This window comes from Heloderma suspectum, chromosome 5, assembly GCF_057233095.1.
Source record: "Heloderma suspectum isolate Gila_16-S chromosome 5, 16-S_ref, whole genome shotgun sequence".
NCBI lineage: Eukaryota > Metazoa > Chordata > Lepidosauria > Squamata > Helodermatidae > Heloderma > Heloderma suspectum.
Window position 1 is genome coordinate 23,465,264 of NC_139462.1, and position 17,237 is coordinate 23,482,500.

Consider the following 17,237-nt stretch of genomic DNA (forward strand, 5'->3'; position numbering starts at 1 on the left):
TGGGAGTTTGCCTTTTTTTACAGCGGCCGCACACTGGGTTGACATCTTCATTGAGTTGTCCACAACAACCCCAATATCTCTTTCCTGGTTGGTCACCGGTAGCTCAGATCCCATAAGGCTATACTTGAAGTTGGGATTTTTTTGCCCCAACGTGCATCACTTTACACTTGCTTACATTGAACCGCATTTGCCATTTAGATGCCCATTCTCCTAGTTTGGAAAGATCCTTTTGGAGCTCTTCCCAATCCCTTTTTGTTTTAACCACCCTTTCTGTGCTAGGCGCAGCTGAAATTTGATTTTTTCCACAAAAACTTTCAAAACAAAGAGCTACACCTCCCAGCCCCATGCTTCCTCCTTCTGCCTGCTCGGCTGTCAAGGACTGCTAGCCGTCTCCTGCTTGCAAGGAAGAGACGGCTAGTGGGGCGTGCGCTGCACCTCCTCCTCCTCCCGCTTGGGCAATTCACAGCACTTTTTGTGTATAAGTCTATGTGCACACAGATTTCCAATCACCATGTTTTGTTTTGTTTTTTTTAAATGGTGATTGTGGCAGAGGGACCGACACGCAGAGCAGAGGCTGGGCGGGCGGGCAGGCAGGCAGGCGACCAGAGATCCCGGACGTGGGTGGATTCTCACATCCCTAAGTAACACCACCAGAATGATCTCTGTCTCTGAAACACAGCCATTTTTCTCCAGTTATTCAATCCCCCCCCCGCGGTCACTGACTGGAGATTGCTAGGTTACATTCAGTCCTGATTTAGCAACTAGAGTTTCCATTTGCCAAAGCTCCCTCCCTCCTCCTCAACCCCTTGCTGAACTTTCTCAAGTTGATACTTTTGGCACCAGGCTGTCGGGGCTGCTCAGAACAAATCACCAAGTTGGACAAGGCACTTCCTATACAAATCGCTTCGCTTCAGGGAGCCTCGTATCACATGGAGGCACCTCCGAAGCAGCCTGCTTCGACTTGTTATTCGGGCTTTGGACCAAAGTGATGCACAGCCCTACTTTTCTCTAATAGCTCCCTTAACATTGCTCATTAACCATGCCGGCAACCTCTTGGACTTGGTACTACCTTCCCTAACCTGTGATATACATTTCAGCTGGGTTTCTATTATTGTGGTTTTGAGTAATCTCCAAGCATTTTGAAGGGATTTAATCCACTTGACTCCTCCCCCTTTTAACTTCCTTTTCAGCAGTTCCCTCATTTTAGAGAAGTTTCCTCTTTTGAAGTCAAATGTGACTGTGTTGGACTTCCTGGGCAATTTTCCACTTAAATATATATGAAATCTGATAGCACTGTGATCACTGTTTCCAATTGGTTCAACAACATTTATATCTCATACTAGGTCCTGGGAGACACCATTTAGGATTAAATCCAAGGTCGCCGCCCCTCTGGTCGGTTTCACGACCAACTGTTTGTTGTAGGGCACAATCGTTTAGGGCATCAAGAAATTTAACCTCTTTGTCAAGGCTGGAACATGCATTTGTCCAGTCAATGTGGGGGTAATTGAAGTCACCCATTATTACAACAATTCCTTCTTTGGAGGCCTCTCTGATTTTGTTTTCCATCTTAAGGTCACTCTGAGCATTTTGGTCTGGGGGATGATAGCATGCTCCTAGCACTAAATTAGTTTTGGAGCCTGGTATTGTCACCCACAAAGCTTCTGTGGAAGAGCCTACTCTTTTAGGTGTTCTAGTCTGCTCAACACTATGCCTTCTTTGATGTACAGGGCAACACCTCCCCCTGGTATGCCCTTCCCTGTCCTTCCTGTAAAGCTTATATCCAGAGATGACCATATCCCACTAGGTCTCTCCACTCTACCAAGTTTCTGTAATGCCCACTATATCCAGATTTTCCTTTAAAACCAAACACTCCAACTCTCCCATTTTGGCTCGGAGGCTTCTAGCATTTGCATGAAAACACCTATACATGGTGTCTTTCCCCAGATGCCTCTGGCGTGTGCATCTTTTGCTATGGGACGTTGGCCTTTTTGATTGGCTATTATGTTCTACCATGTACACCTGGCCTATTTCCTCCCCCTCTACATTTTGGCAATCAAAAACATTTTCACTTCCATCTTCATCCCTTCATCCAGGGATTATCTAACCTGAACCAAATGCTTCCCACCTCTGTTGGCTTTTCCCCAGGGTTTAGTTTAAAAGCTGCTCTGCCACCCTTTTTTATGTTTAGCACCAGCAGCCTGGTTCCATTTTGGTTGAAGTAGAGTCCGTCCCTCTTGTACAAGCCTGGCTTGTCACAAAACGTTCCCCAGTGCCTAACAAATCTGAACCATCCTCCCTGCACCACTGTCTCATCCATGCATTGAGACTCCTCAGCTTCACCTGTCTAGCTGGCCCTGTGTGTGGAACAGGTACCATTTCAGAGAAAGCCACCTCGGTGGTCCTGGATTTCAACCTCCTACCTAGCAACCTAAATTTGCCTTCCAGGACCTGACGACTACATTTTCCCACACTGTTGGTACCAACATCGACCACGGCCACTGACTCCACCCCAGCACTATCTACTAAGCTATCTAGACAGCACATAATCTCGACAATCTTCACACCAGGCAAGCAATTCACCATGCAGTCTACACACCCATCACAGACCCAGCCGTCTATGTGTCTAATGATCGAATCTCCCACTACCACAAGCCCCCCCTCCCCCCAGAGGCACATGCTCAGTACAAGAGGATACTTGTCTTCTGAGGAATGGGTCCCTTCTAAGGGATCATTTCTCTCTTCCTCAGAATGATGCCCTCCTTTCCCGAGACATGCATTCTCCATGACAGCAGAGGAGCTATCACTCTGGGAGTGGGACATAACTAATAGGTCCCTGAAGGTCTCATCCACCAACCTCTCTGGCTCTCTTAGCTTCTCCAGGTCAGCAGCTTTGGCCTCAAGGGAATGAACTTGTTCCCTGAGAGCCAGGAGCTCATTACACCGAGCACACACCCACGACTTCCACCCAGCAGGTAGATAGTTGTGCATGTGGCACTCAGTGCAATACACTGGATAGCCCCCAGCGCCCTGCTGGCTTTCTACCTTCATAAGTAGTTATTTTATTTGAGTAAATAAAATATTCATCCTTCTACCTAAAGTGTCAGTTTGTGCTGGAGTATTTTTCCTCCCATCACCATCCCCCATTTTCTCCACAAACCAGAACAAGCAATCAGAAGTCCTACATAATTCCTAGACTACTCTATTATAATACACTCCACAATAGAGTCTGACCTGATTCACATGACCAAGTTAAGCCAACATGATTTATTTAAATTGTGGCACATGTGAGGTATAATTTCCATAACCACCACCCAGGTATAACTTGTTGTGTTGTCCAAACCTGGGCAGCACAGCTTGTTGGAGGGGGAAACAACCTTCCAATAACCCACTGTCTGTTGTAGGGTTATTGGACAAGTGATTCCCCTCCAACAAGCCATGCCGCCTGCGTCCAGACTACACAGCAAGCCATGCCCGGGCGGTGATTATGGAAATCACACCCCAACATGCCCAGCATATGCTGCAATTTAAATAAGCCATGGTGCGAAACAGCCCACTGTCTGAAAACAGGAGGTTGCAGTAACATACATATGGGATGGGGAGGAGAACACATGTATGCAAACCCCCACACACAACGCATTGTACTTGTATTCCAGTGTGCATTGTCTCCCTACTGCCACTGTTCAAGGTGATGGGCATAACTAAGGCTCCTTAGTGAGGTTCGCCTGGCACCTACATTGTATTCCTTTTGGCGCCAGGTGAAGACATTTTTATTTTCTCAGGCATTTTAGCTTTCTAGACTTTTAGCTTTGCTGTTTTAAATCTGTATTTTAAACTCCTGCACTGCTGCTAGGTTTTATTGTGGTTGTATTGTTATATTGTGGTTTTAATGTTCTATATATTTTAAATTGTTTTATTGTGTGCTGTTTGGTTTTAATTTTTGTGAATCTCCCAGAGCGCTTCGGCTATTGGGCGGTATAGAAATGAAATGAGATGGATGGATGGATGGATGAATCAGTCTATTTCCAGTCAGGGTCAGTTTCACATACATTCAGTCATAAATTTGTTCCATCCAATTTCTCCATCAATTTGCAATTTTTAAAAAAATCCACCTGGAAATTTGTATTTTTGTATGTGATTTTCCCTAACATGCACATTTTGTACACACCTTTGGAGCCAAGAACTGTACAATTCACACAAGCGCTCGTTCCAAAAGATAATGTTCCAAAGAATAACTAATTGCATATTATTCCGGGAAGTGCAAATTTTATTTATTTATTTACAATATTTATATACCACTCCACATCAAACGATTTCAGAGCAGTGAAGATTAGGCCAGTTCACTTAAAAAGGTGGACCAAATTAAATTCTCCCCTCATACCTAGCCATGACGCATATAATGTAGCTTTGATGCTACATAAGAACCAGCTCCTTCCCCAACAACAATTACTAGGATTGGTTAATACCACAGGCACAATAAAGCCCCAAGCTCTTCCCCCCAGAAATCTGCCAAAATCCCAAAATAAACACATTCTGTACAGAGTCATTTAAGATTGACTACAGAGTCATTTTCCTATTTATACTCAGCACACTGTAACTGATCCTGAAGCCCTTATAGCCAGAATTTGAAAGGCACTGAAGGTGCATTGAAGAGCATCCTAAGTAAATTGAAAAACAGCAGAAACCTAATATAGTATTTTGGCAAACACAGTTATTTTAAAAATTATCTAATATTTACAAATAAATGCCAAGTGCCCAAATGACTGTCAGTCATCCAAATGCCTTTGCACATTGTTCGGACCACTAGAAGCAGTTTAACTTCATACTGAGGAGAATACTGCCTGCATATTTTTTCCCCTTTTACTTATCTCTCCCTAAGGGCTACTTTTGTATTTTAAGTTAAAGCTAAAAATTCAGAAAATGGGCCTGGAGGAAGGTAGGTCCCCAGGTGGCTAGATTCAACAGTTCCAGTTTAGCAGAGATAGCTAACATGAGCCAGTTTTGTAATACCTGAGAACATGTGTAAGCTATTTTCAGTGCATTATGTATTGATCCAATGTAAAGAACTAGCTTATTAACAGCAAAATCTCAAGGTACCTGTTCACCACAGGATCAAAGGTTTCCACTGTATTCAGGTAAGCATTTCCATTATGACCTCCAACAGCAAAAATTTTACCCATCAATGTTGCTATGCCAACTCCACCCCTAGGAGTTGTAAGCTCTGCTACGTAGTCCCACTTATTACTCCGAGGATCAAATCGTTCAACAGAGCTAAGTGGAGAATTGTCATCAAAGCCACCTGCATAAAGATAGACACATAAAAGATTTTCTCAGACCAAAAGTGTATGACTAAAAGCCTTTGTGTACAGTAATTTTACCATAGGTTGTTCTCTAGCGCAAAGCTATAGGATGCTTGTAGTGATCCAGTTATTCAAACAGCACAAGAATACAATGGAACTAAACCCCCTCAAGGCTTAAATTAAGCCTAATCCATTACTCATGCAGTCTGTGAGATGGTGCATCATCATGGTTAGTAAGAAGAAAGGTCTAGGTTTGCATCTAGTGGTGCACTGTTCACTTGTTATGAACAGCTTCATCACCCACTCCACACTTATTTGCACAGGAAGCAAAACAACTGTCTACAGCTTTATCCTAAGATTTGTCAACTAATACACTTCAGATCAGGTGTAACAACTTCATGGACCTGTCTCAAAGATTTAGGTTACAGCTGAGCTACAGGAAGATATTATAACCTACCAGGATAAATGTCTGGACAATACTCACCTACCACATACAAGCAACCATGGAGCTCACTAACCCCATTGCCAGCTCTCCGCTGACCCATCTCTTTCACTTCTATCCATTTATCCAGGTGAGGATCGTATTTTTCTACACTGGAGAGAGAAGCTACTCCATCATTCCCACCAACGGCATATACATGGTTCTGAAAAAGAGGAAAACATCAAAATTATTATGTCCCAAAGCTGAGCCTAAGCAAAATACTTTTGCTGCAAGTATTACTGCAGCAAAATTAATGCTCCAGGTGCTTTTGCTCCACAACATAAGGAAAGACACAGCTTGTTGTGCACCACCTGTCTACCCTAAGGATAAGACTCTGGGAGAGTATTATCACCCAAGTTGCTAAAACAACAACAACAAGACCTTCAATTAGGTCCACTGTTGCCAACGGAAACTTTAATTACTTATCTCATATTAACTAAATTTGAACTGTACTAATATGAAACTAATATTTATATTTAATCAAACTTAACAGGTTGGAATCCAACTTTAAAAAAACAGGTTGCAAAAAGCTCAATTTTAACTCTGCAAAGTTTTACATTGTGCCTTTGGTTAAATAATTACTCTGCCTCCATATTTCATCTCTCATCCTCAAATCAATCTCTAATTTCATTTCTTCCCACAGAGTGCTTCAAATGTGTAAGTAAATATAGTGATGAATAGTCAAGAGATGTTGACCTCTGTATAAGCTCAATCTATTTTAATGTTATAGCAAGCAAGTTGTAGCAACTCACACTGTCCTTCACTGCCGCATTTTTAACACAGATGAAGAAACACGGTAGCTTACCACAAGAGCCACCGAACCAACTCCTCCCCGAGGTGTATTCATAGGTGCTACTCCACTCCACAGATCAGATTCAATGTCATATCTCTCCACCTCACTGAAGCAAGTGTTATCATCTAGGCCTCCTATGGCATAAATGGGACCTCCAAGAGAAGCAAGAGCAATTCCTCTCCTAATTAAAAAAAATCATGCCATCAGTTGTCTCTCTACATCATCTTAAAAGAAACTGGCAAAGTTAGTGACCAGATATAATTATTTCTAACTAATTTTGGAAACAGTTTTAAAGAACACAGACTATAATAGAACCCCAAATGGCAAACCATGATGTGGTTCTCCACAACAGCTGCATACAAAGAGAAAACTGTAAGAACTAAAGCAGTAACCACCAGCAGCAAGTAATGTTTAAGTTGGCCATTGATCCATTGCAAATGATGCTATTAAGGAATAAGCTTTGGGTTCTACAACATTTGCAGGTTTGGAATTCAAACAAATTAAATAAAATTAAAACACAAATATAATAATCACCTGAAAATATTTCATATTCAAAATTTAACATCCAACAAGAATGTTTAGAACATGAAGCCAGTCCTTTTTTGTGCCTCAGAGTGAGGGTTTTCAGTGCCTTCATGAACCAGTCTAGCCACAACTATAACATCGACAGCTCACTCTCTTCTGAATTGATCTTTTTCCTTATCCACTTCTCTTTTCCAACTTAATGTCTCATCCCCCGTTTTCTCCTCCCATATTGCATCTTACTTCAGACTGTGAGCCTGGAGGTAATGGACAGGTCTAATTACTCCTTCTCTGTACACTGCCTGTCTAATGTGTATCTTTGATGAACAGTGGGTGGTCCACATGAATCTACTTGTTTTTAACTGGGAAGGTTCACCTCAGATTTACATACCTCTTTGTATTCATTGATGCCTTCATCATCCATTTATTCGTGAGAGGATCAAACATTTCCATGCTGCCTAAATGTTCATTTCCGTCATGCCCACCCACTGCATAAACTTTACCTGAAATACATAGAATTTTCTGGTAATCAGACAAACTAGTATCCCTCTCCAAAAAGAGAAATAAGACCTGTCTATTGAGGAAAGTAATAACTCTGTTGACTGCTACTAGCACTGTTTTAAGGGAAAAGTAACTAAGGTAGCATAAACATAACCAGCAGTATCTAACTGAAGGGGGGGGGGGGTTGTCACATAGATTTAAATGTTTTTTCCTTGAATGACAGCACTTTGCCTCTCCAAATGGCTTTCTGATTTAAGCAAGGTATAGTTACAAGTTTAAAAATTGTATCAACCCTCCATCATTTATAGCACAAGTGTTCAAAGCACTTCACATAAATGATCTTGTTGCCATCCTTACAAGAGATGTCCATCCCACCAGCATCTGAGGTTTGTCTGGTTGGGACATGGGAGGGAGCCGTGCTCAGGCTTTGGAACTTGCTCTCTAAGGGGATTAGTCAGGCGCCTTCTCTAATAACTTTTTGTCAGCATGAGAAGACTTCTCTCTTCTAGCAATATTTGACCTGCCAAGTTGCTAATGTTTTAATTCTGCTGGTTTCGTAGTTTCTGTAAATTCTGTTGTTTTTCCTCTACATATTATTTTATTAAAAGGTAAAGGTGTCCCCAACCAGTCGTGTCCGACTCTAGGGTATGGTGCTCATCTCCATTTCTAAGCCGAAGAGCTAGCGCTGTCCGAAGACGCTTCCGTGGTCATGTGGCCGGCATGACTGAACACCGAGGTGCACGGAACGCTGTTACCTTTCCCGCCGAGGCGGTACCTATTTATCTACTTGCAATTTCTTGCTTTCGAAGGTTGGCAGAAATATAAAAGATTATTTTATACTGTGTTATTAATTGGTCTTAATGGTTTTGATTATGTTGTGAGCTGCCTTGGGCATTTTCTTTTAAAGGAAAGGCAGGATACAAAAACAAAAGCTTGTAAAATAGATCACAAAAGCAGATATTTTGGTTTCGCATGAGAAAATTAGGCACGCCAAATGCCTAGAGGGCTAAACAAAAACCCATGTCCCCTACTTCACCCCAGATAGGTCTTCTGCAGGAGGCTGAAGCAAACAGAGAATGGTTTGCCTATGGCTGGTGTACCGAGATCATGCAGAAGCAAAATTTGAACCAGGTACTTCCTAGTTCATAGCTCTTGCATAACCACCATGCTACACCAGATCAAGTAGTTTCACAATTTTAGCCACTACACTACAGCAGTTCTCAAATCTTGAAAGAAAGTCTACACCTATTCTTAAAGTATTTTCTGTAATGAAGATTTGCAGCAAACAATCCAAATCAAGGGAAATTGGGAGGTTTCAAGGACTGGACAACGCTCCACAGTTCTGGGATCCAAAAGCAACCTCAACAGATCGTCACTTTTGACCTGTTGTAAGTTTATGTTTATTAGGACATAGTAAATAGTACTAGTCCTGAATTAAAATCAACCCTGGCTGCTCATTGGAAGGACAGATACTGAAACTGGAGCTCAAATATTTTGGCCACCTAATGCGAAGAGAAAACTCCCTGGAAAAGACCCTGATGCTGGGAAAGATTGAAGGCAAAAGGAGAAGGGGATGGCAGAGGATGAGATGGCTAGATAGCATCACCGATGCAATGAATATGAACTTGAGCACACTCCGGGAGAGAGCGGAGGACAGGACGGCCTGGCATGCTATGGTCCATGGGGTCACGAAGAGTCGGACACGACTTAACGACTGAACAACAACAACCATGACTAGGATTGAACAGGTAGTCACATTTTTAGCTCTAGAGAGGACTGATCGTTGGCTACCTTAGAGCAAACAAACGATCACTTGACTGGAGAACAGAAACAATTATATCTTTTTATCACAAAAAACTATGTACTATTTTGGACTATGTTATACACAAAGGCTATAATTTTGGTTGATAGAATCGTTGAGTCATAAACTACAACAAAACATAGAGTGATCTTAAAACAGAGTTTTCTTTTTACCAACCTCCCACAGAGATTACACCCACATGCCTCCTCCTACTGTTCATTTCAGGGCCAAAAAACCAGCTGTTCTTATTTATCGAGTAGCATTCAATGCTGCGAAATGGGTCACCAGATCCACCACGACCGCCAACACAGAAAAGAACACCTAACAGGAAAAGTGCAATGGAAGACACACAATTTCAGAATAACTTCATGATTAATTACTCAAAACTTGCTGGATGGCAAAGTGCTGACTGCTGCACATAGCACACATTAACACCCTGCTAAAACAAAATGAAATAGCAGAAACTGGTCTGTTTGGTTGACTTAATGTTACCCTTCTCGATATTCAACACTGACAATTTGTCATTCAAGAGTAAAAGGTTAATAATTCTGCCCAGCCTCAACTTAGGCTGAACTGGGCTGATGTTGTTACTGCACATATTCAGAAGGAGATCCAAGCTGGAAGAGACAAAAACCTGGTTCTCATATCACAGTGGCAAATCTTGGGTTAATTAGCCCACAATTTGCAGAAATGGATGGCTTGCTGTTGGGTTAACTCTGGGCTGTTTGTTCATGAATAACCCAGGGTACCTGTCATACGAATGGGGCAATCATAGGTTGTTTATTCAAACCAGAAACAAGCCTCCCATGTCCCTGCAATCATGTGTTAATTAACCGACCATTTGCCATCATGACATGCAAACAGCACCAATAAAAACCATCCAGTTCAGCCTTGCACATGCATCCAGAAAATTTACTAGCCCCTTAAAATGTTTAGTGGCTTACCAGTTCGCATGCAATCATTTTTGTCATTTACTGCAGCATATCAACAGCCCAACATAAAGAGAAGCAGCTTTACAGAAGGTTTTCTCCCTGAGGCATTCTAAGTTGCCAAAGACTACTAGACAAAAGGCTATTTACAAGCCTGACCTAGTCCAACCCCACTCGCAATACTGCTCTTCCCTCCAAAGAAAGTCTAGGTCAACATAGTGTTCAGGTACCCTACTACGAAGTTCACTCTAGATGACTCAAGTAGAAAAACAAACAATGGACACCATCCAGCTCCTTTCACAATATGAGTTTTACTACCAATTTTATGTCAGGACTGCCAGCCTGTCACATGTATGGTTCAATAAGCATGAGAAATCCACTGGCTTGAGTTCACACAGATGGCATACAATGGTTTACCTATTCATGCCTGAGCGTCAAACTCCATGCTTCCCTCCCTCTTCCTACTGCAGACTCGATTTCCCTCTCTCCTTTCTTGGTTTGATCAAACCGCAGTTTGCTGTTACATCCAAACTGGGGTATTATGGTTTCATCAGACCAAGAAGTAGGGGAGGCAATCTGACCATGTGAGAAGAGGAGGGAAGAAAAGAGGGAAGCATATGAGCTATGAAGCAGCCCACTGTTGTAGATGGAGATTTCAAGAAAAACAAGAATTAAAAAAAAAAAGATGCATCTTAAGGCCGTGATGTTGAGCCATTTGTCAGTGTCTATTTCCCCTTAGCTGTGAGCATTTCCTGGCTGAGGCAGCTGCCTTCTGGTGGGTTTCTAGAAGGATGAATGTAGTTTTTAAGTTCTTAGAGGTATTTCATTTGGTAGAGCTAGACAAGGTCATTCTCCTTTAAGCAGCCTCCTTCCAGTCTTATCCAAGGGAGGTGATGTGGGGGAGTGGTAATTGGCATCTTGTGCTCTGCACCTGTTGGAAGAGCTAATTGGGTATTCACCCTGCTCCGCCCTTGTCCAGGGGGAATAAATGGGGAAGTACAGCTTTTGTAAATAGGATGCTGGGAATTTAGGTGATTTCTCCGAAGAAATTCCAGTCACCATAGGCTAGTCAGTTCTGTGTTTTGTTTTGAGCTTGCTTTGTTTCCTTTCTCATCTTGTAGCATTTGTTTGTAATAAACTTTGTTCTTTAACTTAGAAATTGGGGAGTGATTTCAGACCAAACTCAAGGGAGGGATTGTGTTGTTTTCTCTCTCCCCATGCAACTAACTTATTTGGGCTATAAACTACCAAAAGAGAGAAGGAGGAATGGAGACATGACTGGTTGTCTATTTCTTCTGAAGGGGCAAAAAACTCCACCAAATTGCCACCAAGGCGTTTACATAAAATGATTTTAAGCCCTGGTACTTGTATGTTACATACAATTATTATCTTAAATATTTAAATCTGATTTATCATAATGGAAAATACCCAGAGACAGCGATGTTGGGAAAAGTTAATTATACATTATGGTTAAGGCTGCTTGTAAAAATAGTCTCATCACTACAACATGATTTGTATCGTGATGAAGTGTTGTTTAAAAATATTTTAATTAATACATAAAATGAATTGAACAGATCTACATAACAAACATTGTGCAAGTTTCTACAGCATAGGAGCATCAGAAGCCACTTAGTTACCTGCTGTATGTTTCCTTGGTGTTGTCCGGACAGAATACTCAAAATCCGGGACTGTGTGACTGCTCAAGTGAAGATGGTAGTTTCTTGCTTCATCCAACAAGTCCCTACATTTTAGATTCTGCTTGACAATCTCTTCTTTTGCCACTACTCCCATGAGAAAACAAATGGGCAACAGAGGCAGGCGCACCTAGGGGGAAACAAACATTGGGAGCGATCAACTGAATTGGCAATACCAGGTCCCAAATAACGGTTCTCGGCAAGTGCAAGGCAAACCTCCAAAGGCGCCAAGAGAAACCACCATGCTCATCTGCCTCCATCAACACCTGGGGAGAACACAGAACTGCACTAGTAACACTGTCCCTTGCAGCATGGTTAATCGGGGGAGAGTATAGGCACACCAATTTAAGATAGCCACACCTCCCCTGCAACCCCCTTTGGCAACAAGGTGGTAACTCCTCCCCAGTTATCAACAGAGCAGGATTAGCCAGTTGCCAAGGGAGTGCACAGTATTTGGGTCCTCCTTACCACATTGGCCAAGGAAAGGGGAATGTTGCCTACACTGCTCTGCCTACACTGCTCTCTTGAGGTGCCAGGTGGTTGATATAGGCTTCCCAAATTCAGCATATTTAATTAGGTCAAAACTGCACAGTCAGTGCAAGTTGGAAGGTGGAAGAGAAGCATAATTGGGTAACACTGCGCACCTTGAACCATCACAGTGGTGAAGGGACGCTTGCTGCATCAATCACTCATGCAGACTACCTCAAGGGGTCCTGGAGGAAGTGGGTTACCCTTGGGTCCCAATAACGTCACTGACTCCAAAGTTTTTCGGCTTAGGGCCAATTACACTTGTAGGGTAACTCTGCATATAGTTAAAGTACATAGGCAGTGATGGGCAAGGCCCAGTTCCATTAATGATCCAGAGAGCTTCAGCTATTGGGCGGTATAGAAATGAATGAATGAATGAATGAATGAATGCCTGGGGTCAGGGTGTTGTCACTCATCCAAGGTGACTTGCAGGAATTGTATTTCTAATCCCTCAGCTCGGTATCAGGCAGGCCTGTTCTGAATGGAACAGTGTTGTTAAGTTAATAAAGTTGTGTCATATTGTTGAACCCAGCTTGTGTATCCCATGTCTCCATTTTGGGAGGGGGGATTCAGAGGATGTGTGAACAAGATAAATGCAATTTCCAAAAGCTCCTCGTTAGGTGAGAGAGATGTCCTAGGAATTCCATTTCTGTGCTGCATGTTTTTATTCACACAACCATATAGTGTAGGATTATATTGTAGATATATTCTAACAAGAGTTGTAACAACAGTGACTTCTTCTGGCTGTTATAGTTTCTGTCCATTTATGTGAACCTTTATGCCCTGTTTACACAGGCATGGTCATCACTGATGACTTCACCAAAGTAAGGACTTGCAAGTGTTGAAGAGTTGTCATGAATCAAATCACCACACGCAAGAAGCTTAATAACACCAGACACAATACTGTTTAATAGAGGCTGCTCATGCATTCAGCTGCAAGCCATGAAGTATTGAGAGATGACTGGATGGAGATAAAAGTGAACTGGCCATTAGTCTGTTTGTGTGGGAAGTAAGATAATTTGCTTTTGAGAAACTGTCTTCTCAGATTTCAGAATGCAAAGGCAAAAGTGCTTCTAACTTCAATTTGTCATACAGAATGTATGTGTCTTAAATACCACTCATTTGTTATGACAAAACAGTTTTTAAACAGACTCCTTTACCCCATTTTCAACTGCTTCTTACCTGAGCAACTATTTCATCTAACCATGTAGCATGATGCTGTGGATTGGCAAGAAGCCATTTAATAGCAGCGCCATAAACCTGCTTTTCACTCTCAATGCTCAGGTCATTTGAAGACAACAGTTTATGAAGGTGCTGAGGTGACACACTCACAAAGTCTTCACATTCCACCACTTCAGCAAAATGTTCACAGGCATAGCGATCGGCCATGTCCATCAAGTCAATACGATTGTGACTCTCCGCGAAGGCCCTCACTGCCAGGCAATTCGAAGGATGGAAGTGCAGTTTCATGTACTCACAGCAAGCTTTGGCCACTACCTCCACCTGGAGAATGCAGGCAGCATATAAGAGAGGCTGGACATTGTCTACTGTCAGAGTTAGTCGAGAGGAATAGACAAACTTGACCAAATCTTCTATGGCATCACCATCAAAGTCTTTGATCTCAATCAATGTCTGCTTGGCTTCTGCCATTTCAGAAAGAAACATGGCTCGGAAGTAAGGAATAACACATGCCAGCACAAGCTTGTGACAGGAAATCAATTTCGAGCCCACCTGATGGGAGAACACACATTTGCATTAATAGAAACCCAATTGTTTTAGCTTAATCCAAAAGGTAGCTGCTGCCAAGGTCTTTGGTACTGAACCTTGAAGATGATTCCCCCCGCCCCCCCAATACATACCAAGATGTAGTAATCAATTTCTAGAATTGTTAGCATTATCAAAGCCAGATTTTTTTTTTACTACAGGCCTATCAAGAAAATGGAATGCCAACACTAGTAAGTATCTTTTCTTATTTTTTCAAGTGGTACCCCTGTTATCCAGTCAGGTTAACTATGTCCATTATTAAAAGTCACTAACAGTTTGTAAATTAAGTGTATGTTGAACACATGATTATCCCTTTCCAATAATTTATTCTTTTGTGCTAGATGTGTACTGATACTCAATATGAGTTAACTCAAACCAGCCTCCCTCCTAACCAAAGCTTGCAAATGCACTTCAAACCATGGTTTCAAACCACAATATTTTGCAAAGTTTAATCCTTTTGTACAGTGCTCTAGGAGCATTAGATGCTAAGTGATAAATCTCTGCTTACAAGGGATCAATGGTTTGCACCAGTACACATGCAACATAAAACTACAGTTAATGCTGAGAAGGGTGGTGGTAGCATAAAATTTCTCTGGAGATTAAAGAGAACGTGTCTAAGTCTTGCTCCCAATTTGCAAAACCAAATGGTGTGTAAGGAGTCAGAATGCACTGGACCTACTACTTTCTTCCTATCAGAGGGGGTTTGCCAAAGATAATATAGCTGACTTATTTTTCAATCCCTATATGAAATCTTGAATACACCTATTTCACCATATTATAAAGTTACTAATGTTCAGTGTCATCTACAAACTTACATGCCATTAGCTTGTTTATTGTGGATATGGTCTTGTTACACAAGACTGTAGAATCAGTTGTTTAGTAACTAATTAATACAAACAGCATCCTACAGATTTTTAGAATTTATGCTGTATCAGCATATACTCAACTATATGCAGATCAATTACATCTTTCTGTACAGATCAGTATATAATTATGGTACTGTTGTACCATGAATATTATATTCACCATACTGTAGCCATAAGCATTTGTACAGATTAATATTTCAATAAACACAGTTCATATTCAATTGAAACTTCTTGAAAAAGCTACCACTTTGCTTTAGCTTCTAGAGAAAGTTACTTCTCTCATTAGTATACAATTTACATGTTTCTCTGCCTTTCACTACTTGCACATTCCACTAGTTCAGTGATGAATCTCTATCTGCGATTTATTACTAGCAGTTTTATCCAGTCATCTCAATTAGCTATTCTTTTAATTATCCACAGTCAGCTAATGCAGCCAAAACAGTTTACTGCCAAGAAAGCAATGGGAAGGAATTAGTTGTACATGGGTTTAGACAATGTGCTGCCATAAAACAAACACTGCCATCACTCTGCCCAGTCAAGTTCTCTGTATTACAAAATTGATGGATTTGTATATTCTTGTGTGTATGTTCTGACCAACAGAAAAGACTAAATATATACACAGTGTTACTAATCTAAAAGGAGATAACCAAATGGGTAAGACACACATATACAAAACAAACTGTAACTGTCTGATATTTCAACATATAAATAGGCAAATGACTTGCTTCCAACTGGATAGTCAGCATGGCTGAAAATATTGTGTCAACATATCCTGTATACTTTTAAAGATTAAAAATAATTTGATAATGGAAATGCACTAAATTCTTTCACATTTTTAAATGAAGTTACTGCAGTGCCATATACACTGATGGCAAGTCTAATGCAAGTTTACCAATATCATGGCCCCGTCTGCATGTAATGGCAGCAAATCATGGGTTAATTAATTATCCCACAATTTGCTACAGTGCGTGCCTGGCACGTGCTGCCACCATTTTGAATATGCAACCTCCGATCTGCCCAATCTGAGGTTGTTCTGTGACTTGCAAACCCAGACACTATGGGTTAATCTTGGGTTAAACAATGCACAGTTAACTAAGAATTGTAGATTAACAGTGGGTTCTTTAATTCACAATTAACTCATAGGCCTGGTTTGCACATAATGACAAGCAAGAGTATGGCTTGAGTATGGATTGTCATTGAACTTTGAGTTGTTGAATCATGGGTTGTCATCACGTGCAAACTCTGCACTATGCTTTAACTATGGGTTGTTAACCACAAACAACCCAGAGTTTACAACTTAACAACACACCATGGGTTCTCTTCCTGGGTTGTTTGTGGTTAACAATCCATAGTTAAACCATAGTTCAGGGTTCACACATGATAACCAACGATTCAACGACAACCCATACTCTGGGTTGTCATTACGTGTGAACCAGCTCATTGTGTCCAGGTCTGCATGTCACAGAGCAACATCTAATTGGAGGCTACATATTCAAAATGGCAGCAGCATGAAAACCCAGGAAATTGTGCATTAAACCATGATATGCTGCTGTTACATGCAAACTGGGTCTTTATGAACCAATTTTCTTAGATACCATATTAACAAAGTGGGCTTCCCACCCCAAAGTTTTCTTAGGACTTTTCAGTAAGTGTTCACAGGTACAAAGATCCCCGGGATGCTGTTTTCTACCAAACAGCAGTGTGTTAAAAATACTGAACCACCCTACAGGAAGTGGGATGTTGTACTCTAAAGGAGAAGACTTGTGAGAAAAGGAAAAAATGCCAGGGGAAAGATATAGGAGAACATGTGAGATTTGAAACCCACCGCATAGGAGCTTGGATAACCGTAGAACAACCCATGGTTGTGAATCAGGTCACTGTTTCAGTATCTTAAGATAGTATAAACTTCCACAGATGAAGTACTGATACTGTCACACTTAGCAATGGGATAAACCTATAGACAGTTAAACAATAAAGCCCTGCAAAGCTTTCGTGCAGTGCTTGTACAATAGCATGATTTTGTACATGGTGAAATTACCATTTTAAGAATGGTCTACTCTA

General features: G+C 41.4%; 2 protein-coding genes across 13 annotated transcripts in view; one reads left to right on the forward strand and one right to left on the reverse strand.

The window, feature by feature from the left end:
- AFF1 (ALF transcription elongation factor 1) overlaps positions 1–17,237 on the forward strand; it is a 234,480-nt gene that overhangs the window by 216,249 nt on the left and 994 nt on the right. For all 8 annotated transcript variants that reach the window (XM_084855558.1, XM_084855561.1, XM_084855563.1 and 5 more), the window contains one exon: positions 8,203–17,237. This exon is cut by the window's right edge and continues 994 nt beyond it. The gene's annotated coding sequence lies outside the window, so the exon portion shown is untranslated. The remainder of the gene's footprint in view (positions 1–8,202) is intronic.
- Positions 1–17,237, reverse strand: part of KLHL8 (kelch like family member 8) — an 80,707-nt gene that overhangs the window by 4,775 nt on the left and 58,695 nt on the right. For all 5 annotated transcript variants that reach the window (XM_084855568.1, XM_084855571.1, XM_084855567.1 and 2 more), the window contains 7 exons: positions 13,729–14,277; positions 11,962–12,148; positions 9,573–9,716; positions 7,485–7,596; positions 6,584–6,752; positions 5,782–5,941; positions 5,095–5,296 (listed from right to left, as the gene is read on the reverse strand). In XM_084855568.1, coding sequence (XP_084711694.1) covers positions 5,095–5,296; positions 5,782–5,941; positions 6,584–6,752; positions 7,485–7,596; positions 9,573–9,716; positions 11,962–12,148; positions 13,729–14,277 — 1,523 coding nt within the window. The remainder of the gene's footprint in view (positions 1–5,094; positions 5,297–5,781; positions 5,942–6,583; positions 6,753–7,484; positions 7,597–9,572; positions 9,717–11,961; positions 12,149–13,728; positions 14,278–17,237) is intronic.